The 22,179-nt window shown below is 49.7% G+C and overlaps 10 protein-coding genes across 10 annotated transcripts; 4 read left to right on the top strand and 6 right to left on the bottom strand.

The window, feature by feature from the left end:
• Positions 1-696: 696 nt before the first annotated feature.
• Positions 697-1,395, bottom strand: BX661DRAFT_145389 (kinase-like domain-containing protein; the record flags this gene model as incomplete). Its single annotated transcript, XM_051533112.1, has 1 exon — positions 697-1,395. A coding segment is annotated over one exon (699 nt), but the record flags the coding sequence as incomplete, so codon positions are not given.
• Positions 1,396-1,512: 117 nt separating this feature from the next.
• On the bottom strand, positions 1,513-2,165 carry BX661DRAFT_55221 (uncharacterized protein). The gene is made up of 2 exons (XM_051539261.1): positions 1,790-2,165; positions 1,513-1,668 (listed from the first exon to the last, which is right to left on the bottom strand). Exons 1-2 carry the CDS (start codon positions 2,099-2,101, stop codon positions 1,630-1,632), a joined length of 351 nt encoding a protein of 116 aa, XP_051389817.1. The 5' UTR covers positions 2,102-2,165; the 3' UTR covers positions 1,513-1,629.
• A 1,473-nt stretch (positions 2,166-3,638) lies between these two features.
• BX661DRAFT_137257 (glycosyl transferase family 41-domain-containing protein) lies at positions 3,639-7,346 on the bottom strand (the record flags this gene model as incomplete). Its single annotated transcript, XM_051532693.1, has 4 exons — positions 3,639-4,583; positions 4,716-5,537; positions 5,628-5,837; positions 5,928-7,346. Coding segments are annotated over 4 exons (3,396 nt in total), but the record flags the coding sequence as incomplete, so codon positions are not given.
• A 3,123-nt stretch (positions 7,347-10,469) lies between these two features.
• BX661DRAFT_186365 (dolichol phosphate mannosyltransferase-like protein subunit 3) lies at positions 10,470-11,601 on the top strand. Its single transcript, XM_051537021.1, has one exon. It carries the CDS (start codon positions 10,919-10,921, stop codon positions 11,195-11,197), a length of 279 nt encoding a protein of 92 aa, XP_051389815.1. The 5' UTR covers positions 10,470-10,918; the 3' UTR covers positions 11,198-11,601.
• BX661DRAFT_186364 (calponin homology domain-containing protein) lies at positions 11,524-12,812 on the top strand. Its single transcript, XM_051537020.1, has 2 exons — positions 11,524-11,781; positions 11,933-12,812. The coding sequence occupies exons 1-2, from the start codon at positions 11,700-11,702 to the stop codon at positions 12,715-12,717; spliced, it is 867 nt and encodes a 288-aa protein (XP_051389814.1). The 5' UTR covers positions 11,524-11,699; the 3' UTR covers positions 12,718-12,812.
• BX661DRAFT_186362 (uncharacterized protein) lies at positions 12,813-13,600 on the bottom strand. Its single transcript, XM_051537019.1, has 2 exons — positions 13,483-13,600; positions 12,813-13,364 (listed from the first exon to the last, which is right to left on the bottom strand). Exons 1-2 carry the CDS (start codon positions 13,538-13,540, stop codon positions 12,913-12,915), a joined length of 510 nt encoding a protein of 169 aa, XP_051389813.1. The 5' UTR covers positions 13,541-13,600; the 3' UTR covers positions 12,813-12,912.
• A 123-nt stretch (positions 13,601-13,723) lies between these two features.
• On the bottom strand, positions 13,724-14,290 carry BX661DRAFT_206998 (uncharacterized protein; the record flags this gene model as incomplete). The annotated part of the gene is made up of 1 exon (XM_051538648.1): positions 13,724-14,290. The coding sequence occupies one exon, from the start codon at positions 14,288-14,290 to the stop codon at positions 13,724-13,726; it is 567 nt and encodes a 188-aa protein (XP_051389812.1).
• Positions 14,291-14,432: 142 nt separating this feature from the next.
• BX661DRAFT_186360 (P-loop containing nucleoside triphosphate hydrolase protein) lies at positions 14,433-15,281 on the bottom strand. Its single transcript, XM_051537018.1, has one exon. It carries the CDS (start codon positions 15,274-15,276, stop codon positions 14,611-14,613), a length of 666 nt encoding a protein of 221 aa, XP_051389811.1. The 5' UTR covers positions 15,277-15,281; the 3' UTR covers positions 14,433-14,610.
• Positions 15,282-15,300: 19 nt separating this feature from the next.
• BX661DRAFT_186359 (uncharacterized protein) lies at positions 15,301-15,996 on the top strand. Its single transcript, XM_051537017.1, has one exon. The coding sequence runs from the start codon at positions 15,476-15,478 to the stop codon at positions 15,848-15,850; it is 375 nt and encodes a 124-aa protein (XP_051389810.1). The 5' UTR covers positions 15,301-15,475; the 3' UTR covers positions 15,851-15,996.
• A 3,909-nt stretch (positions 15,997-19,905) lies between these two features.
• Positions 19,906-21,041, top strand: BX661DRAFT_186356 (uncharacterized protein). Its single transcript, XM_051537016.1, has one exon. The coding sequence runs from the start codon at positions 20,355-20,357 to the stop codon at positions 20,937-20,939; it is 585 nt and encodes a 194-aa protein (XP_051389809.1). The 5' UTR covers positions 19,906-20,354; the 3' UTR covers positions 20,940-21,041.
• The last annotated feature ends 1,138 nt before the right edge of the window (positions 21,042-22,179 follow it).

Here is a 22,179-nt window from a genome sequence, read left to right as displayed (position 1 = left end):
CTGCACGGTTGCTGGCTCCTCCTTGGTTGCCGCCAGCTTGGAAATGGCCAGTGCCATGGCTGCGGTATCGGGAAACGCCTGGTCTTCCTTAGTCGCTGCCAGCTTGGCGATGGCCACAGCCATTGCTGCAGTGTCAGGGAACGCCGACACAACAGGCTGCTGCTGCTGCAGCTGAGCTGCATGAGCAAACGTCTTGTCCAGCCGCGATGCTCTCTCAACAGCAGCAAGACCGGGATTTACAGCTACAGACACAGTGTCTTTCCCAACAGGACCAAATGTCGGGGACGTGCGGGATTTGGTCGAACCCACTGACAAGTCCTGCGACACGCGCCTCGAGTCTTCCATCTCCATCTCCATATCATCGTTATCTGCCGGCACAACCTGCATCTCCATTCCCATCTCCATCTCCATCGACTGGCTTGGCACAAGGGGTTCACCCAGGGTGTGGTCAAGCATACTGGATACTAGGGCCAGAGCCTCCTGCGCAGTCGGGCGATCCACCGGGTTCAGTACCAGCATATGGTCGACAAGGCGGAGCATAGTCGGAGACACATCCGTCATGACTGTATCCAGGGGCTTCCGCGTGCTGGGCACAAAGTTAATTCCGAGTTTGCGCGCATGCACCGCTCCCTCATACCAGGAGCCGGCGGAATCCGCACCGTCATCCATTTGGCCTACAGCAGGGGTGGATATCTTAGGGGTACCGAGGACCTCAAAGATTCTCCGCAGCTGGTCGATCTGGTTACTTCCCGGGAACAACGGTCGCAGTGTTGCCAGCTCCGCAACTATCGTGCCGACTGCCCAGACATCTATTGGGGTAGAGTAGTTAGGGCAGTTCAGAAGTACTTCAGGCGCGCGGTACCACCGCGTACTAATGTAATCCGTCAGGGGTCGGGAGAAATCCAAATCATGGACGAGTCCAAAGTCTGCAATCTTGGCCTCCACAACAATGGCCGAGCTGCCGCCTGGCCCGCCAGACGAAGTGATATGGCGCCGGATAAGGACATTTTCGGGCTTAATGTCTCGGTGGAACAGCTCGTTCTTATGGATAAAGTCCAAGCCATTTAATACCTGGTAGGTGATGTCCAATATGACAGTGTCGGGGATTCTGCGTCCGTGTCGCGAAACTACTAGCTCGTTGAGGTCGCAGTCCATGCATTCGAAGACTAGGAAGGACCGGTAGTCCTCGCGGAATACGTCTAGGAGTCGGATGATGTTCTCGTGGTGCAGCTTTTGTAAAGCGCTGATTTCTGCCTGTGCTGCTGTGTCCTTCCACCGCCGCTTCTTCATCTTCTTGATGGCTACTTTTTCGCCCGTCTCGATGTTGAGCGCAAGGAGAACTGAACTGAAGGCGCCTTCACCAATATGCTTGATGGACTTGTATCTGCTCTCCATTGTTTTTTTTTATAATGGTGGTAGTGATGGTGAGAGTGTTAAAAATAAAAATAAAAAAGATGAAAGGTGAAGGATGAAAGGTGAAATAGGAAAATAGGATAGTAGAGTAGAGTAGAGTAGAGTAGGGCAGAGAGAGAAGAAGAAAAAACAATAAACAAAAAGGCTGTTCCAGCAGCTCTTTGTTTGACTAAAGTAGCAGTAGTAGCAAGCAGCAGCGAGATTCTATAAGAAAAATTACAAATAAAAAAGTGAAAGAGAAAGAAAAAAGAAGAGCTATAGAGTAAATTGTATTAGTATTTCAATTTTAATGTCAGCACACAAATACAAAAAATAAAAAATTACTACTTTTTTATTTTTATTTTTTTACATTATATAAATTATTTTTGTTACGGACATTATGACTATGTTTTTTCTGTTTAACCCAAAAAAGAAAAAGGAAAAAAAAGGAAGGAAAAAAGTAGGGAGTTGACAAGAATGGGAAAAAATACAAAGAGAAGAAAAAAAGAAACACATACACAGGACGGAAATGGTTGAAAACAAAAACAAGACTACTTTTTTTCTTCTTCTTCATCAGTCTCTTCATGTGTTGTATGTGTGCTTGCAGATCAAAAAAATAGAAAAAAAGCAAAGAAACAGGTAATTTTAAAAAAGGCAAATATTTTTGTTTTTTTTCTTCTTTTTGCCAGGTAATCCGCACCATATCCATATTTGGGCTTTTTCGTTATTGAAATGATCAAGCACATGTACGACATAGCAAACATGAGAAAGAAGAAAAGTCATTTGCTTTTTCAGGACCCCAAAGTGTAAACAAAAGAAGGATAATCAAACGGTCTGGGTTATATTTTTTATTTTATGTATGTGTATTATTCCGGGAACTGGTACCCTTTCTCGGATTCATATTTTTTATCAGCAGTATCTCCCCCCCCTACACTATACTGTTGTATAGCTTTGTTCCATTGATAATATAATAAGGACATTAAAGGTGTTGATTTATTGTGTGAGGCAAAAGAGAAAAAAAGAAGGCCAAATAAAGGGGAGGGGGGAGGGGAATGGTGAGAGAAAAAAAAGAGGGGGGATGGTGGGGAGTAGGAACAATGGTAATTTTTTTTATTGATTGACAGATAAGTGCAGATTAAGTGGAGAGGGAGTATAAGACACGTAAAAAGAAGGGAAAAAAAGTGGCAGTAAAAGGAATAAGGAAGAAAAAGCTAAGGATACTGGGTTATAGACCAAATTTAAACAAGCACAACTGAGCAAAAGAAAGAAACGCAGGGAGATATTAGAAACTGGTGAGTACACCCTATATATAAAGGTAAATAAAAGAACTTACATGTGCGAGCTTGTATGTTTTGCTTTTATTCGCCAAAACAAAAAAAACAAAAAATTAACCAAATGAGGGGAAAATTGAAATAGTCGCAATCGCTGTGAAATGGAAAAAATAAAAAATAAAAAAGTATATATATGTATATGTATATATTTTTAGAGAATAGAAATGCTATCTTTTGTTGAATTTCGAGCAACAAGGAAAATAAGCGAAAAACGAAAAAGAAAAATAAGACGTGATTTAGATGAATAGCGGAAGAGAAATTAATTCATTATTTTCGGGTTGAAATCCGATCGTTAATGGTGAAGTAACAACAACAATAACAACAATAATAATAATAATAGTAATAGTTGTATTTTATTTTCCCATGTGGGATTGAGACAAGGCACAAGCTGTTCCTCAACTCAGGGTTGGCCCTTTTTTACCTTTTCCTTCTCTTTTTGTTTATTTTTCTATCCTCCCCCCCCTCCCCACACTTTCTATTCCACAAACTACTATTCTGAATAAGAAAAGAAAGGGCTTGGTGCGGAGAATAAAAACAATGAAAGGAAATTAAAATTGCGTCCCTTGTTTCAGAAGACACCACCAACCAATCAGTTCCATTTGTTTAATCCTTGTTCCAAGCCAGCATCTCCCGCACCCACGTCTGCGCCGGCATGGCGTCGTCCTCATCGCACACCCAAATGCTCCGTCCAGGCGGAGCAAACACAGGTGCCTTGGGGTCCTTTGCCAGGCACTCGGCGATGTCGTCTTCGATCCAACGACTCCACTCGACGCGGCGCTGGACATCATCCCCGATCAAATCACAGTCATCGCGGCCATCGCAGTCATCGCGGTCATCGCGGTCATCGCAGTCATCGCGGTCATCGCAGTCATCGCGGTCATCGCAGTCATCGCAGTCCTCTTCTTCAATCAGATCGTCGTCGCCGGCCACCCATCGGCGCCAAGCCTCCTCCAGCCCGCGCTCCAGATTGCGCGTCCACCGCTGCGTGTCGAACAGCCGCGACTGATCGCGCTGCATGAACAGCCGGAAGCGCAGGTCCATCGCCGGCCCGCCACACAGCTTGTGCTGAACAAGCCCGGTCAGCGGATCCGGGTCCAGAATGCCGCGCATCGGCGCCGCCGCCAGGGCAGCATCCGGGGCCGGGGCCGCATCGGCCGGCGGATACGCGTACTCGTACGTGTACGTGGCCTCCGTGGCCCACCGCACCGCGCGGTCGACGTACGCTTCAGCGTCGCCAACCACCATCTGGCCGGCGTCAGTGCCCACCGCGGCGCAGACCACCGACGCAGCCACTCGCGAGCACAGCTTGTGCTCGTGGCGCGGCCACGTCAGCACCGGCGTGCCGCTCCACAGGATGTCGACGGCCGTCGTGTGCGCGTTGCACTCGGTGGTGTCCAAAAAGGCGTCGGCAATGCGGCCGCGCTTGATGTGCATGTGCTTGGGCGCCACGTCGGTGAACACCAGGCGCGCAGCCACGGCGTCGCCGGCCCACTCCCTGGCCACGCGCCGCAGGTGGTCCTCGCCGGCGGCAGGGAAGCGCAGCAGCCAGACGACGGCGCTGGGCGCGCGCTCGAGAATGCGCAGCCACAGGCGGAACAGCTGCGGGTCGATCTTGTACAGCTGGTTGAAGTTGGCGAAGATGAACACGCCGTCGCCCAGCTGCGGGAACAGCTCGCGCCGCATGCGGTGGCGCGCGTCCTGCTCGGCCCGCCACAGCGCGTCGCCCGGCGCCGCCGCCAGCGCGCGCAGCTCGTCGTCCTCGCGGAAGCCCTGGCGGTGGTCGTTGACGAAGTACGTGTGCGGCATGTAGATCATGCGCTCGGTGTACACCCACGGGCCGGCGTCCTCCTCGGGGTCGAGCTCGCCAAAGTCGAGCGGCGGCGGGGGGCGTGGCCCCTGGGCGCCCTGCGGCCCCTGGGCGCCCTGCGGCCCCTGGGCGCCCTGCGGCCCCTGGACGCCCTGTGGCCCCTGGGCGCCCTGCGGCCCCTGGACGCCCTGTGGCCCCTGGGCGCCCTGTGGCCCCTGGGCGCCCTCGGCCGCCGCCGCCGCGATCCGCTGCTGCTGCCGCCGCCGCCGCCGCCCGGCCCGCACCTCGCTGCGCACCGTCCACGGCGGGCACACCACCGGGTCGGCCACCACGTAGTCGCACCAGCCGGCGCCCAGCGTGCCCGCAAAGCCCATGAAGGCAACCAGCACCGGCGCCGGCCGCGCCGCGAAGATCTCGTTGCGCGCGCCCTTGGTGTACCCGTTGAGGTTGACCAGCACGTGGATGCCGTCGGCCGCGATGCGCTCGACGATGCGCTGCGTCGGCCACGCGGCGCACGCCACAAACACGCCGGCCTCGCGCTCGATCTTGGCGCGGTGCGCGCTGCCGTCGGCCGCCGTCGTCGCGTAGCAGAAGACGCGCACGCGCCGCCGGTCGTGCATGCCAAAGACCGACTGCATCAGGTGCGCCAGCGGGTGGTTGTTGAAGTCCGACGACACGTAGCCGACGTGCAGCAGCGGCGCCGGCGCCGGCGGGGGCGCCAGCACGTGCGGCACGCCCGCCGGCGCGCCCGCGCCGCCCAGCGCCGCGAACGACAGCCGCAGCGCGTTGCGGTGCGAGATCAGCCGCACCTCGCGCGCGTCCAGCGGGTACGTGAACGTGTGGAACGGCAGCACCGTCGGCACGCCCGGCGCGGCCAGCCCGCCCGGCAGCCGCACGCGCTGCAGCGACGCGTCGCCCGCACGCGCCAGCCCCGCGAACTGCCGCCGCTGCTGCGCGGCCGCCACGCGCTCGGCCAGCCGCAGCGCCCACCCGCCCTCGTTGCGGATCTGCCGCACAGCGCGCGCCCACGTGCGCGGCGCCGGCGCCCCGTCCGGCGCGGCCGCCGCCGCCGCCGCCGCGCGCAGCGCGCAGTGCACAAACGCGGCCAGCGCGCCGGCGCGCGCGTCGGGCAGCAGCCGCGCCAGCGCGTCGAGGAACCGCAGCAGCTCGCGCGTCGGGCGCGGCGCGCCGCCCGCGCCGCGCGCCACCAGCAGCCCGCGGCCCCACGCGGCGCCGTCGCACAGCTGCTGGCCGACGATCTCGACGACGCGGTCCATCCAGCCGCGCGCCCTGGGGTGCGGGCCGGCCTCGCCTGCGCCTGCGCCGAGCGCCAGCCGCCGCCGCTGCATCCGCGCCACGGCCGCCGGCGCCGTCGGCTGGCGGCCGCGCGCCATCACCGCGAAGATGCGCTCGGCCGCGGCGTCGTCGGCGCCGGCCGCGCCGGCGCGCAGCCCGTCGCGCGCGCGCCAGTCGCAGACGCCGGCCATGGCGTTGGCCAGCCCGCAGACGGCCTCGACAAAGTCGGGGCTGGCCTGCACGGCGCGCAGGTACCAGCCGACCGACTCCTGCACGCGGCCGAGGTCCTTGATGGCGTTGCCCAGGTTGGCCAGCGCCACGTCGAAGCCGGGGCTGACGTCGACGGCGCGCTCGTACATGCGCACGGCCTCGGCCACGTAGCCCAGGTCCTTGAGCAGCGACCCGAGGTTGGTGTACAGGTGCGGGTGGCGCGCGTCCAGCGCCAGCCCGTGCGTGTAGTACTGCAGCGCCAGCGCCGCGCCCATCGGCGCCTGCGCCGCCTGGTGCCCGCCCTGCAGCGACGGCACCAGCGTCGGCGTCGGCGGCGTCGGGATCGCCGACAGGATGATGCCCAGGTTGTTGCACGTCGACGGCGACGGCGCCAGCGCCAGCGCCAGGTAGTACAGCGGCAGCACCACCGCCAGCGGCTGCACAACCAGCGCGTGGTCCTGGTGCAGCTTGGCCAGCGCCAGCAGCAGGTTGGCTGCCACCTGGTTGGCCTGCTGCAGCGCCGCCGCCGCCAGCCCCGCGAACCCGGGCAGCACACCGCGCGTCGCCGGGAACAGCGCCTGGGCGACGCGCACGGCCTTGTCTGGCGGCAGCAGCGTGAGCGGCAGCGAGTCCAGGGCCTGGGCCTGGGCCTGACCCCCGTCCTGGCCCTCGCCCTGGACCTCGCCCTGCGCCCCCAGCCCCGCCACCCGCACCACCACGTCCTCGAGCCGCAGCTGCCCGCCCAGCACAACGTCGACCGCCTTCTCGTACTCGCGCCGCGCGCCGCCAACATCGCCCAGCGCCAGCCGCAGGTTGCCCTCGGAGTACAGCAGCGACTGCAGCCGCCGCAGCTGCTTGTCCTGCACCTGGTACCGCGCCGGCGCGTCTGCAATGCGCAGGCTGCCGTCGACAAACTCGCACAGCTGCAGCGCCTCCTTGTACCGCGGCTGCGGCGCTGCTTTGTCTGCGCTGCCAGCGGCAGTGGTGTCCTTCGGCCCGTTGCCGCTGCTGCCGCTGCTGTTGCCGCACAGGACGCCCATCAGGTTCTCGACTGCGTCCCAGTATCCTGGCCGCAGCTTGACTGCCCGCCACCACCACGCCTCGGCCTCGGCTGCCCTGCCCATGCTGCGCAGCGTCGTGCCAATATTGGACATGGCCTCAACATAGTTGCCGTCGATCTCGAGGATCGCCTCGTTGTACTCGAGCGACTTGCCCGCCTGCCCGCTGCTAAAGTACGCGCATGCCAGCAGCAGCAACGTCGGTAGGTGTCGCGGGTGCAGCTGGTGCAGCCTCTGCAGCATGTCGATGAGCACCGGGTTGCGCGCGTTGCTCGAGTACAGCTGGTGCGCTGTCTGCAGAATGTGGTCTCGCACGTTCTCGTCCAGAGCCTGCTGCAGCCTGATTCGCGTGCCTGGCACGACCTCGCTGGTCGCCTGCTGTGGAATGACAGCTGCTGCCTTGACCCCGGCTCCAAACAGCGGCAGATTCTCCGGCTGCTGGATCTGGTGGATCTGCTGCTGTTGCTGCTGCTGGTGATGGTAGCGGTGCTTGTGGGTGCTGTGGCCCAGGGACATGCGCGATAGCGACGACAACGACAGTCCTCCATGGGACCGCGGGACATTCAGCGGCTGCAGCCGCCCATTGGCCGACTGCAAATGCTGCTGCTGCTGCTGCTGGAGTGTCTGCACCAGCCCCGCACTGCCGCCAAGCAGCGATGTCGATCCGCCAGCCGCGTACTGCGCATTAAACTCAGGCCTCACATACCCAGAAGCCGATCCCGGTTGCTGCTGCAGAGTCGCCAGATTTGTAAACGATGCTGACTTGCGCGTCTGCTGATAAAACCCATCAGACTGCTGCTGCTGCTGCTGCTGCTGTTGTTGTTGTTGCAGTTGCAGTTGCAGTTGCTGCGCTTGCTGCTGAGAGGCATACCCGTTGAATCCAGACACGCCGCCCCCGCCTTGCTGTCCACTGAACTGTAGTCCGACACCGACACCATTGCTATTCGCTGCTGCTACTGCTGACTGGTGCACATGTGGATGCCCCCCAATTGCATACTGCCCCGAGCCTACTGCTGTTGCCGCCGCCGCCGCTGCCATCTGTGCCGCAACAATATTGTTCTGATGCATCGCCTGATCCATCTGCGCCAATGAGCCGACAGAAGATATAGGGGGGACCTGCAATGACAGCTGCGACGAAGAAAGCGGATGAGGGGCAAACTGCTGTGTCAACAGCATCATCTGCCCACTATGCCCAGCCTGTTGCTGCTGCTGTTGGGATGGATCGGCAACCTGCATATTTGTGACGCCATACCCCAACGGTGCCATCTGCTGGTGTCCTGCAAAATTAAACGCCAACTGGTGTGGTGGAACCGGATGCTCATAATGGTACGCCTGTGGCTGATATGTGTTCTGATTCAACAGTGACATCCACTGGTTGGGGTCCGCCGTATAGTACGAGAGCACTGTTGGTGATGGAGGCGGGACCATCAGTGAATGCAGCGATGATGCAGTGGCATAGTGCAAGTTCTGCGGATATCCACTCTGCTGCTGCTGCTGCTGTTGGATTGCAGAAAATGGGTTGTTGACTGCCGCCGGATGCGACTGCCGCGCCAAGGCCATTGGATCCACATACGAGGCCTGGTTGTCACCTAGCATCGGCACTCCACCACCTTGCAATGTCGCCATCTGGCTATGATGCTGCTGCTGTTGCTGGAGGCTGTGGACCGAAGGGGCCATCATGACGTTATTTGTGGGCACTGCTCCTCCGTGCTGAAAATTATGTCCCGAAACTGTCGACACGCTGAATCCGTGGTCTACCTGCATGTTTTGCATCGATCCCATTGCTGTGCTCACTGCCACTGCTGCCATTTGCGCCGCCGCAAGCGCTGACATATTGGGCCCAGCAATTTGCTGGTTCTGGTGCTGTTGGTGCTGCTGCAATTGGTTGATCTGAGGCAATAGTGACGGAAGCAATTCGGGTGGAAGTCGGCTGAGGTTGGCAAGCAATGTCGCGTGGTTCATTGACCACGGATCGACCATATGCGCGGTTGTCGTTGCGTACGAGATGTAGTCGTTCGGCGATGGCAGTGCATACTGTGGATGCTGTTGCTGTTGCTGATGGTGGTATGCGTAATTGGGCTGTGTTGTTGGTGTGTCGACGTTCATCGCATAGCCGCTGGATCTGCGACGCCGTCGGTAAGTATCGTTGTTGCCATTAGACATCCCTGGTAACTCGTGGGTGTGTGCGGCATACACGCCTTCCGCTTGCTGCTGCTGCTGCCGGTGCTGGTGGTGGTATTGCTGCTGCTGGTGCTGGTAGTATGACATTATCTATATAACAAAATCAACATTGTATTTAGTCTATCGCCCAATCCCATGGCACGGCCAACAAAACACGACAAAGCGCGCTTCATGTCGTATGACTTGTCAAATGCCTGTATTTTTTTAAACATTCCTTTAGAATCGCGTGATTTTTTATTATCCGGTGCATTACTTACAATTATAAAAGTGTGTTTCTGCGTGTTGCGAATATATTTGAATGTAAAAAAGAACCCGAGTCAGTTTATGTCGTTATAGCGTAATAAACCCACTCCTGGAATTTGCTCTTTGCAGTCGACAAAATAAAAAAGAGATAAGGCGTGGAATAAGCGCGTGTATGTACAGAAAGAAAAGAAGGAAAAAAGAAGAAAAAAAAAGTATTTGTACGAATAAGTTATTATGTCAGAGGCAAAAGAAAGAGAAGCTAGAGAAACAGACATTCAGAAATGACATAATGAAGAAACTTGGCGTTCAGTGTTTTATTTTATTTTACAGCGCCACTTGTTGAATAAGAGAAAAAAAAACTATGTGAAAAAAATGGGCTGCACTCAATATTTTTATGCTTTGTTGAGTGCCAGCCGATTTTCCAGCCCTTTTTTGTCTGCGATTGGGATGATCCGTTCTTTTTTCTCTATCCCTGTATCCCTTATCCAACTCAACTCAACTGTGATTTCTTCAATTGTGGCCCGAAAAATTGAGTTGTTAATAATTATTGTGTACTGGTTGCTGCCTGCCTGCCTGGCACTTTATTTTTTGCACTAGATTCATTAGTTCATGTGTGGTCAGATCTCCCAATCCAACTATATGCCCCCGCCCTCATTCTCTCTCCGCCACTCAATCTTCCACTTTATTTTATTTTTTGCTTTTCGCAGAAACATGGCGTGCGTGCATAAATGCACATAATTGTGTATGTGTTTGTTTATGCGTGGCTCTCGCCTGCTGGCTGAAGCGGATATCAATATCGGTCGCAATATTACTTCAATTACAATACGTACGTCATTGTACACCAATAAGGAAAGGTGGCGAAATCTCCGGCCAACGCTCATAAGCTCTTTAATGCTGTTGTATTGTGCTTGCTTGTGCGCATTACATCACTGCCGCTCTGATTTGAAATGATTTCCACCCCCCCCCCCCCAAACCTTGTTTCCTCTTCTGCATTGGCGTTATTTTTGTCCAATCACAGAAAACGAATGGAGTTTTACTGCTTGCATTCTCTGCTTGCATTTTCTGTGCAAAGCATGACTCGGCTCGGCTCGAGTCAAGCCAATCCAAGCCAGTTCATTCCGAGTCGGATCATTTGACAGCCAGCATAGAGCTGCTGCTGCTACACTTGAAAAAATGCAGTGCATTTTTAAGCGCAATTATTTTTTGTTTTTTTTTTACTCGTTGCATGAATGTGTCGCGGTTTGATTCCTTTGAAATCAATACAAGCTTTTCTTCCTTGCTTCAATTTAACGTCATCTCTCTCGAATTTACGACTCCTCGCTCATTCTAAACACCTCTCTCTTCCTTTAACCCCTTCACCCTTTCTCCCCTCTTTTTTTATTTAAGCATACAGCACAAAAATGACTAGAGCACAGCAGGTCGCTACGACGCTCGCAATTGCCGGCGGTATTTGGTTCCTCGGGCTCATCGGTCTGCTTCCGCTGTCAGAAACTGTAAAGTCGGAGGTTTGGCCCGCTCTGCCTTTGGTCGCGCTGGTGTCGCTGGGCGCGTATGCCTTTATTAACATTGGCTACAATCTGTTGGTCTTCCGCGAGTGCCCCGAGGCGTACCAGGAGCTGATGCAGGAGATCCAGGAGGCCAAGGACGACCTGCGCACGAAGAATGTTGATATCGCATAAGTTGGCTCTAATTGTTATTGATTGTTCTTAATACACACACATTTCTGCACTTTTTATTTTTAATGGCTGGTCTGGTTCTGGGGGTTTCCAGAGTCAGACCCAAAAAGAGGAGAAAAAGTGACTCTGACAAATTCGTGTTTATTTTATTCTATCAGAGTGTGAGAGTCGGATACGACTACCGAAAAATTCAATGTTTTTACTTTTATTTTTATTTTATCATTATTTTTACTGTGTATGTGACCACATAAAGAAAAGAAGAAGAAAAAACAGCCTTGCATGTTGTTTGTTATTGTTGGGAATTTTCTTGTTTTTTTATTTGTTCGTTCTCACTCTCTTTTTTAATATTTTTATCTGGTCTTTTATCGCCTTTTATATCTCGAGAGGGAGTTTTTATTGCTAACGAAAAAATATCGTCTCGTTTCATTTCATTTCACCTCTTTTCTTTCATTTCGCAGACCTTGTGTAATCACGGGACTACAAAAATAACAATAACAAATAAACAATGACCAGTCGCCAGGAACTAATCGGATGGGTCAATGACCTGCTCCAGACCAACTACACCAAAGTCGAGCAGCTGGGCTCCGGTACGTCGAACTTAAACCAAGCAAGCAAACAAACAAACAAACAAAGCCCAGCGCAGGTTCAACAATTGAATAATTGACAACTTTTTATACTCTCATTCCGCTAATTTTCCACAACAAAGGAGGAGACTTTTCTTTTGGCTTGTTTACTTAGGCGCAGCGTATTGCCAGATTATCGACTCTGTATACGGTGACATCAAGCTCGATCGGGTCAAGTTCAATGCGAACCAGGAGTACGAGTACGTTGAGAACTTTAAGATCCTGCAGAACGCCATGGCAAAGCACAAAATCGACAAGCCCATTGACCCCACACGCCTGACGAAATGCCGCTTTCAGGACAACTTTGAGTTTATCCAGTGGCTCAAGCGCTTTTGGGACTCGTACTCGTCGGGCTCGCCCTACGATGCCATTGGCCGCCGCAACGGAAAGCCTGCTGGGCCGGTTGACGCGCACCGGCCGATGAGCAGCGCTTCGTCGGCGCGCAGCTCGTCCGCTGGTGCATATCGCACACGCCCGGCGCCCGCTGCCAACCGGGTGGCTGGCGGCCGGCCTGTGGCGGCTGGCATGGCGCGCGCTGGTGTGCGTCCTGGGAGCCGCACGACGCCTGCGGCGGCGTCGGCGGCTAGCTCCCAGCAGGTACAGGAGCTCAACAGGCAGATCATCGAGGCCAAGGTTCTCATTGACACGGCGGAGAAGGAGAGGGACTTTTACTTCACGAAGCTGCGCGAAATCGAGGTGTACCTGCAGTCGACTCAGTTTGAGGCCGGCACTGAGCTGGATGCCATGGCGAAACACATTCAGAACATCCTCTACAGCACTGAGGAGGGGGATGTCGATGACTTGGCTGCTGAGCACATGGATGATTTGAATGCCGAGCACTACGGCGATGTCTCGGGCCATATGGGTGCTCTTCACGTTGATGAGGAAGAAACCTTTTAAACGCTAAACGATACACCTTTTTGACCAATGCTTACACTTTTTTCTTTTGCAAGCCTTTACTTTTTTTTGCTTTTATCAATTTATTCAACCAAACCTCTTCTTTATCATCTCAACAATTCCCTGTACTGATCAGCAAAACAATAGCAGAAGCAGTATCAAAATCAGACGCACGATACGTTTATTTGCTTCTTTTTATTACTTATTTTTGACTCTGCGCACAGCCGCTCTGGCCTTCCCAATGCCCCTGACCACCGGCACAGTGCACCACCGAGCGACCCAAGGCGTCATAGCCAAACTAGCAGCAATTCGAAATGGAGCCGCCGCCTTAACCACAGCATAACTGGTGGCCAGATGCAGGAGCACTGGCGAATCCGTCGCCAACGCTTCCCATCCGACATACTGCCGCAGCCTATTGACATACCTATTGCCTTCTTCGAGAACAGCCTGCGGGACAGGGACCTTTGGCTCAAAGTAATCCAGGGCGTAGTAGACGCCGAATAGGGGTGCTATGGCGGTGATCTCGTGGAGTACAGCGAACGTAGTTATGTGGCTGGCTGGCCGGTCCTTGAATGCATGCAGGTGCCTGCGCCAGCCGCGCTCTGGTGTTGGGGAAGCAGAGGATGGGGTGGGTGACGCTTGTGAGTAAACTAGAGATAAAACATTAACATTAAAAATTCAAAATAGTTTGTATTCAGTTGATTTTAGTCTTAATAATGACGCTGGATTTGTTGTTTATTTTGAGCTTTCAGCTTTGTACTAAACTACCTCTGCGCTGCGCTGAGCGGCTTGAAAAGCGCGCGGAAATAAAGACTGGTCGGAACATGTTTAACAAAAAAAAACTAAATATCAAGTTTAAATATGATATTGCAATAGTATATGAAAAATATATTTATTTTTAAAAAAAAAAACCCCTAAATTGCTTTACTACAACTACTAAAACATCACACAGCATATTCGCAAGTATGGTTGCGCGAATTGCATTATTTCCTGCGAAAAATAATCATTATTAACTACCACCTAAACATGCAGTCTCGAGAACAGTGAACCGTGGGTCAGGCGCGGCCAGAAGCTTCTCCCGCTGAGCCCTGTTGCTCACCCTGCCAAGGGTGCCGTCCGTCTTCATTGTCAACAGCATAAGCATCAGGTACGACAGCGTACAGACAGACAGGGCTAGCCAAATGTTAATAAGAGTGTTGGTGGTAATCGACAGCGAGTTCAACCGAAGCTTCTCAATGAACTTGTCACCGACTGAGGGGACACTCATGTACCCGACAAACTGGTTTTTCATTATCGCCGTGTACCCGTATTTAATCGGACTGAACCACTGCAGCCATCTCATCCACACCACCGTGTTTGTGTCGTTAACAAACAAGCCGCCGTACAAAACAATCGGCAAAAACAGGATTGGTACTGCATTCACAATCCCCGTTATATCCCTAAACATGGCACCCAGCAGTACGCCTATAGAGTACCCGTTAAATGCAATCACGACCATGCTAACCATATACACCAGAAACTTGGCTAAAGTGCGCTCAAGCCCTGAAAGCCAGTAACTAATACCACTGTAGACCATTGCTGTGGCAATATTGATAGGCTGCTCGACAATGTTCTTGGCCGCATAGTATGCCGGCAACCTGTAAGTACTTCCCCTGCCGCTCGCGCAGAAAAACCTTGCGCTCGTGAGCAAACACATTAACCACGCCGAGACTAGACATCAGAAACTGCGCCACACAGTTGAAGAACATGCCGCCACTAAAGTTATGCAGCCGCCACTCCAATATCCGATCCTGCGAGTTCAGGTAGACTAATCCAATGAGCAGCCCAAAATATATGCTTTGTGCAATTCGCAGTTTGAGAACGAGTTTTTTGCGCAAATTGTTTAACCACGTTTGTTTAAGCAAGTAGTGCAGCTGCACCATTTGGTGGGCTCGTCCGACGGAACTGCGTTGCACCGATGGGCGTCAGCTCGGGGCTATTGATTCTGCGCTGCAGGGCTGCTGCCTCCTTAGACTGCTGCCACATTTCAGACATAAACTGGGCGTGTTGCTCCATTTTCTCCCTGTTGATAACATAGCTTATATTAGCGCGCGCCACTTTTATGTCAAAAAGCATAGAGTTGATGTGGTCAGCCGGGTTGCTGTAAATAGCACAGGGATAGCCGATGCGCGCCAAATAGTCGATCAAGTTTGACCGCTCGCCCGTATACACAATACGGCCCTCAAAGATAATGACAATGTCGTCAAACAGCTCGAACATCTCGGACAACGGCTGGTGGAGCACCGCAATGACAGTTCGGCCTGTTTCAGTAATGTGCTTGAGCTTTCGCGTAACCATTAGAGCCGAATATGCATCGAGCCCCGAGGTCGGCTCATCCAGGAACATAATTGGCGTGTCAGTCACCCACTCCATTGCTATAGACGTGCGCTTCTTCTTGCCACCCAAAATGCCCTTGTTCATGGAGTCACCAGCAGCAGTAGCGCGGCATTTTTCCAGCCCGAACAGCGAAATAGCCTGTGAGCAGCGCGCTATTTGCTCTGCCTTGAGTGCGTCCTTTTGCATTTGGTCACGCTTCCCAATGGAAGGCGAAACGCAGTAGCTGCTCACAGAGACGCTTGCAGACCTGTTGGACTGTTTGTCGCCAGTGGTAACGGGAAAAGGCAGTTTCTCGTCGCTGTTGTAGCTGCTGCTGCTGTGGTTTGCAATATTGGCCATTGTTGCATGCTTCTTCTTCGGCAAAATCTCTTGAAACCCATCATGGATGTCGTCTACGGCCTTGAATTGTCCCAAAGACAGTGTCGGCATTCCTAATTCCAGTGGCGGCAGACGCATAATAATAGACATCATGATGGCCTCTTCCACTGTCTGGGTCGACAAAATGACGTCCTCCTGGTTCACGTATCCGGCAAGCTGGCGCATGCTGCTGCCTGAAGCCAAGCGGCCATTGATCCAGATGTTGCCGCTCGTAGTCCCCTTAGTGGTCTGGCCGGCTAGCAGATTTAGCAAGGTGGTCTTGCCTGAGCCTGAAGGTCCCAGGATGGCGGTCAGTCGGCCTGGCCTGCATGTCCCGCTAACTTGGTTAAGAATAACCTTGTCCTCGTACTTGGCTCTGGTAAATGGTGCTTTTAGAGCGTGAAGAGCGGATGAGACACGACTGGGGTTAGTGTTTTCAGCGAGGGTAGGCTTGACAGGCACCCTGACAGAGTATGTCAGCCCTTCGAATGAGATTTGCAGCGGAGTGGTTTTTCCCATTTGGATGATACCGCTAATAGAAAGATAAAATAAAGCGATATTGTAATATAACAAATTTTGTTTCAAAAAGTGAACCTTTACATTATTATGTTGACGGGGAAAAATCCAACGACAAATAGTGCTGGCCAGTACTAGAGAAGCAAAACGTTTTAATGTGGCGAATTCTCCTCCTCCCTAACACTGTAAATCCAATAATCATGCAACGATCTTTAAAAGCAATGTACTGTCCTACATTCGTTCAGTGTATAATGCTTAGTCGATTATTAAAATTACCTTTATTATGATATACAATATACAATATACACATTCAGACATGAACAGTACAAACGTAAGTTTAGGGATTCAAAAATTATAATTGTTACAGCCAATCACACACATTGACAAATATAAAAAATACAGCAAGCAAACAAAAAAGCATTGACGATCAATAAAATAAAATAAATTGATAGCATTAGTGCTAATGCCGGACAGCTAAGTTTAAAAATAATTTTATATTTGTCATACCCATACATTGTAAAATATTTTGCTGTTTTTGACACACTTGACTGCCGCTTTCTCTCTTTTCCACTATTGTATTTTCTTTTGGGACCTTGGAAATTTGCTTTCGTCTTTAAAGAGAAGTTACAAAGCAGTATGTTTATTTTATTTTAACAATGAAAAAAGCTAGCATTATATTAAGCAAAAGCGGAAACAAAAACAAAATTATATAATTGCTAGCTGGAGGCTCCCGTGTAGCTCAACTCCAGGTTGACTGCAGTCCACATGTTGCTCAATTGCAGTCTAATTAACATTCAATTGTTTTTTGTTTTATGTTTAGTTGGCAAACAAAATTAGATGGTATATTTTTATTCCTAGACTCCAGTCCCTGTGTTGGATGACTGTAGCTCACATTTTTGCTTGATTGTGGGCTATTTTCCTAGCACATACGCATCAACTCACGATTTTTGCTATTCTGAAAGGTGTTTGCTTGTTGAATGTGGGTTGACAGATCCTACTCCGTTATTTTTATACCTAATTGTTGAAAATGTACTTTCATCAAAATTGATATAAAAACAGTTGTTTGGCGCTTTGTTCCATACAATTTTTTATACATAAACTCACCCTCACACCTAATTAAATACCAGCTCCAACTAAGTTTTACTACATAACATAGATATTTTGTCTAGGACAATAAACAATGTCATCCGTCTCAATTACAGCTGCAGGCTTATATGCTTACTATTACAATAATGAAATTAGTAAAATTGATTGTATCGAATTAAAAAACATAGACTTTGTTGAAGGAAATGTAACTAAAGGGATTAATAATAAAATGCTGGCATTGCGTATTGCGGTAAAATATAATGAATACAATGGACCCAAATATTTGTCATATAAAACATATACACGCAGATTACGCAATGATACACCCGAGTTATTTAGGGTATATTACGATAAAAGAGGGGAAAATATTAATAAAAAAATCGAGGAAGCTTTAAAAAATATAACCATTGCTGCGTAATTAAAACGCATATATATATGTATAATGATGGTAATAATAAATTTGCAAAACCATGAAAAATTTAAAATAAATGCTATATCAATGTCATTTAGCACGGCTTTGCATTTTTTGTTTAACTAATATCCATGTTTTAAATTATTGCCAGCCACCAAGAAATATATTTGGCAAATATGTCAACCAGCTCAAGTAATTTATTAGTGTAGTTTGTGTGGTTTTTTAGTTTTGATTTTTTAGTTTCTACTTTTCACAAATATATACCTAAAACCATGTGCTCAGCAAGCATGCTTGACAATACATAATACTGATGCAAATGGTTTGGAGCGGCTCAAATTGTACAAAAAGTTGGATAACGGGCTGAACCGTTATTACGCTATTCTAAATTGAACTTAGTTTCTGCGATTATGAATTGGTCTTTCATATATTTGTATTTTGCTTTATTTGTTACAAATACACTTTATATTTTTGTTTATTTATTTATTATACTAACAAACAACAACACAAGCGGTATATTGACTTGTAGAACTAATCAACTCAGTCAATCAATTTCCCATATTATTGGCCAGGTGTGCATCTACAAAAAAGGCAAACCTATCGTATCATACCATTCGTGTAGTGGTGATTTTTGTATTTCAATATTTAAAACAAAACTGGTTTGACAACTCAAATACTAAAAAAAGGTTTGCCTTCTTTTTGTAATTTTTTGGCGATCTTCAGCCCACTGTGGACATTTCAGTTTTCCAAGGCATGCACATCATCAATTTTTAATGACAATGTGTGGTCCTTGCAAAGAGGTAAATCTCAGTTGACCACTTCTTTGTAGCAGAAGAAAAGGTATGCAAGTGCGCTTCACATAATTGCAAGTGTTGCTCTTCCAACCACCGATTTTGCAGGTTTGGATTTTCTGAACTTGCACCGCATTTCTCACCTCTTTTTTATGGTGCTGCTTATTCGGTTTCTTATTTTCTTCCTTCCTTCCTTCCTTCCGCTCAAATTATATTTTTTGTCGCATTTTTGTTACACCCAATTTTCACCACCCGCGACTTGTAAAAGTCATCTAGACAGCGTGCACGTAACTTTTGTGCCTGTTTACAGTCTGTGATCGCTTAATATTTTATCCCACTCCTATTTATTGTTTATTTTTTATTCAAACCCCACTTTTTGATATATTTCGATTTTGCGCGGTGTACAGCTCTTAACAATGAAGCTGCCTTTTAGCCTTGTAAAAGCCGCCGCAGTGGCCCTGTGCCTGGTCCAGTCGGTCCAGGGCTTTGCAGCAAACTTTACAAAGCGCACAGTCACTTCCAGCAACCTCATAAACGACTTCCGTGGCGCTGTTCTTATTCTTGCTGGTGTGCAGACATCCTGCGAAATAGCTCTTTTTAACACTCAGTTTGGAGCCACTGCGGCCAGCTGCTTTATTTTTAAATCCGACGGCAGCGTAGACAACGACAAGGATTTTAAAATTGCCATCAACAGTCCAACTGACGGAACTTCCAAGATGTTTACGCTTGACTCCATTGACGTTCACTCCGACTACGACCCGTCGACGTACGCCAACAACATTGCCTTTATCACATTCAACACCAAAAACTCGCAGTCGTGGTACTCTTTTGTTGGTGCAAACCCTGCTGAGTGGGACAGCGTTCTGTACAGCCACCGCAAAATGACCAGTGTCAAGGAAAAAACCTGGGGGTCTACAAGTGCCGCTTTCTTGTCGTCCAACAGCGAATGCAGCGCCAACAGCAACCTGTTCAGTTCAAACTCAAACACCATGCTGTGCGTTACCAGTGCTGTGACTTCGCCTATGAACAGCAATTGCAGGTTACCCTACGGCACCGGCTGGGGTGTAATGCAGCCCGACGACTTGTCTGTTTCGGCCATCTACAGTCATAGCGTTATTACCGGCGACAGCCTCTGCCAAGCCACGGGGACATCGTACCATTACTACACCATGATCTACCCGTACATTGCATGGGCTAAAAGAAAGGTTGGGATAGACATTGACACGTTCTGGCTTGATGACTCTTATTCGCTAAATAGTGACAAATCATTCAGCATGAAAAACGCCGCCGGGGCAAGCAAATCTGGGATCAAGCTGGTTTCTGGCGATTTTTACCCCATGCACCGAAACTATGTTCCTACCGCTGTTTCAACTCCGACCCCAACTCCAACTCCGACCAAGTCATCTACAAAGGCCGCACCAGTAGCAGTGACCACCAAGGCAACATCAGCAGCTCCAGCCCCAGTAGTAGCACCAACCACGTCAACAACAAAGGCCGCAGCAGCAACCACAACAAAGGCCCCAGCAGCAACTACAACAAAGGCCCCAGCAGCAACTACAACAAAGGCTGCAGCAGAAAATACAACAAAGGCCGAGGCAACAGTAAAAGCGCCAGCACCAGTAGTAGCACCAACGACGCCAACAACAAAGGCCGCAGCAGCAACTACAACAAAGGCCGAGGTAACTAAAACAAAAGCCGAGGTAACTAAAACCACAGCTCCCAGCAATGGTAATAGCAACTCGGGCGGTAATACAGGTGACAGCAACGACAACGACGACAACGACAACGACAACGACAACAGCAATAACAACAACAATAATAGCAATAATAACAACAGCAATAACAACTCGGGCAACGGCAGCTCAGGGGGCAGCACCGGCGGGTCTAAAAACAGTAGTGCTGGTTCCAACAACAGTTCAAAGTCAGTGAGTAGAGCGAGCAGTAGCAGCCATCAGACTACTCGTGCCCCCTCAGCCAACAACGAAGACTCCGATGACTCGGAAGAGGTTATTGAGGACGATTACGAACAAATAATTGAAGATGGAGACTTTGTCACTGTCAACGGAAGCATTATTCCAATTGCTGAGCTTTTAACTAATCCTGGCATGTCGGACCTTGAGATTACCCGCGTACTGTACCTCACCAAGACCGATTCAAACGGCAAGCTTGTTTTGGTATCAAATATCGAGGTCGAAACCTACGCTTACGCCGATTACATGGACAACGACGACGACGATATAATTGATGGCCCTGTTGACGAGATTGTCCCCGATGGTGGAATGAAAAACTCTCAGAACAACGCCAACGCAAAGGCGAGAAGTAGCAACGGGCTGAGCCGCGGCGCTATCATTGCCGTCAGTGTTGTTGTTCCTCTTGCCACCATTTTCATACTGATTGGCATGTACTTCTTGCACAAGTGGTGGCGCAGACGCCGCAACGCCATGAGCTGGGATCCCAAGAATGAGACTGCTGATCTTAACCGCAAGAGAATGCTCGACGAAATCTCTGTTTCTGGCGACGCCGAAACCGAGGCCACTCCAGAATTTAACAATGTTGCTGTACCTGCACCTGTTTATGTCCCTGTCACTGAACGCATTACCAGAGACAGTCACGACATTTCTCTTCCAAACTACGAAGCACATGGTTTTGCAAATATTGTTTTGCCATCCGAAAAGTCAGCCGCACCTTGAGTCTGCGTTACTTTGGGCATACATAAACGTATATGTTAGTTTTAATATATTCTTTACAAATTTTATTTATTTGTCATTGTCCATTAATTTGGCCAACCTCACGCTTTTATTTTTGGGAAATACTCAAAAATTTTATTGTCTAAATGATGGTGTAAATGTTGAATGTGTTAATTGACAGCGTAAAATTTTACATTTATTTTTAAACAGCAACAGTAGCTTCAATGGTTGATGTTGCGCAGCCCGAGGATATGGAAGTGAATGCCGAGGTTGAGAATCGTGAAACAAGCCTCCACCTGCATGCTGATTGATAGGGTGCAGATGTGATCATGTGGGAGTAGGTCAGGGGACATAATAATGACACCCGTGTGTGCTCCCCATTTTACAATGCACATGCATTAACACGCTTACGTGAAAATCACAACTTTGATATGCCAAGATACCGGTCTGCTCGCAGAAAAACCAGTTCTTGCCAACGGAGTGCACAACTGGTGAAGTGCACAACAAAGCCAACAAGATACATATATAAGACGAGGCTAGCCCTAGTTCTACTTTTGATTCCCTTGATAATAAAAACTATAACAAAACCCAAACATACATTTAACACCAAGTGATTAGTGCTCTACTTAAACCACAACACCTTTAACGCTAGACGACTAGTGCTCTCCAAATCACAACATTGACATGGTCAAAATAAAGTAAATTGCGGCTTCAGCAAGCGTCCCACAGTGTATTTTTTCCAGTATTGTATATTCAAATACCACCGTCACAAAATGTATACTCGGTGTCAAAGGTGCATCTGGTGGTATTAGAAAATATTAATATGTACCATAATAATGCTGTGCAAATATTGTTTAATGTATGTATGTTTGTTTGTATCTGGATTTGTAGCTTGGGTGTATATTTATTAGTCAATTGGAATCGACTAATTAGCCAGACTTTATTGTTGTTGATTTGCCAGAGCCGGATGCAGCCAGGCATGATCATATTACATTGCTTATCTTTTTAAGCACACAGTAGCACGCGCCACATAGTTGTTATCTCTTAACTATTCAGTGCATAGCACTCATAGGATATACCTTATTAAACATACCGTGTTATATTTTTATATCCTGTTCACAGAACGTACATATTTCAATAATAATATTATAATACATCTTTTAATCAATTGCCTAAATTGTTTAATCAATGTGACATACGCCACGCATTCAAATTTGTTTGCAACAAACGCCAGGGTTTGTGC

The sequence above is a fragment of the Kickxella alabastrina genome, assembly GCF_025024165.1.
Source record: "Kickxella alabastrina strain RSA 675 chromosome Unknown BX661scaffold_21, whole genome shotgun sequence".
NCBI lineage: Eukaryota > Fungi > Kickxellomycota > Kickxellomycetes > Kickxellales > Kickxellaceae > Kickxella > Kickxella alabastrina.
The sequence above is the reverse complement of the archived record's forward strand: the minus strand, read 5'-3'. Positions and strand labels throughout refer to the sequence as shown.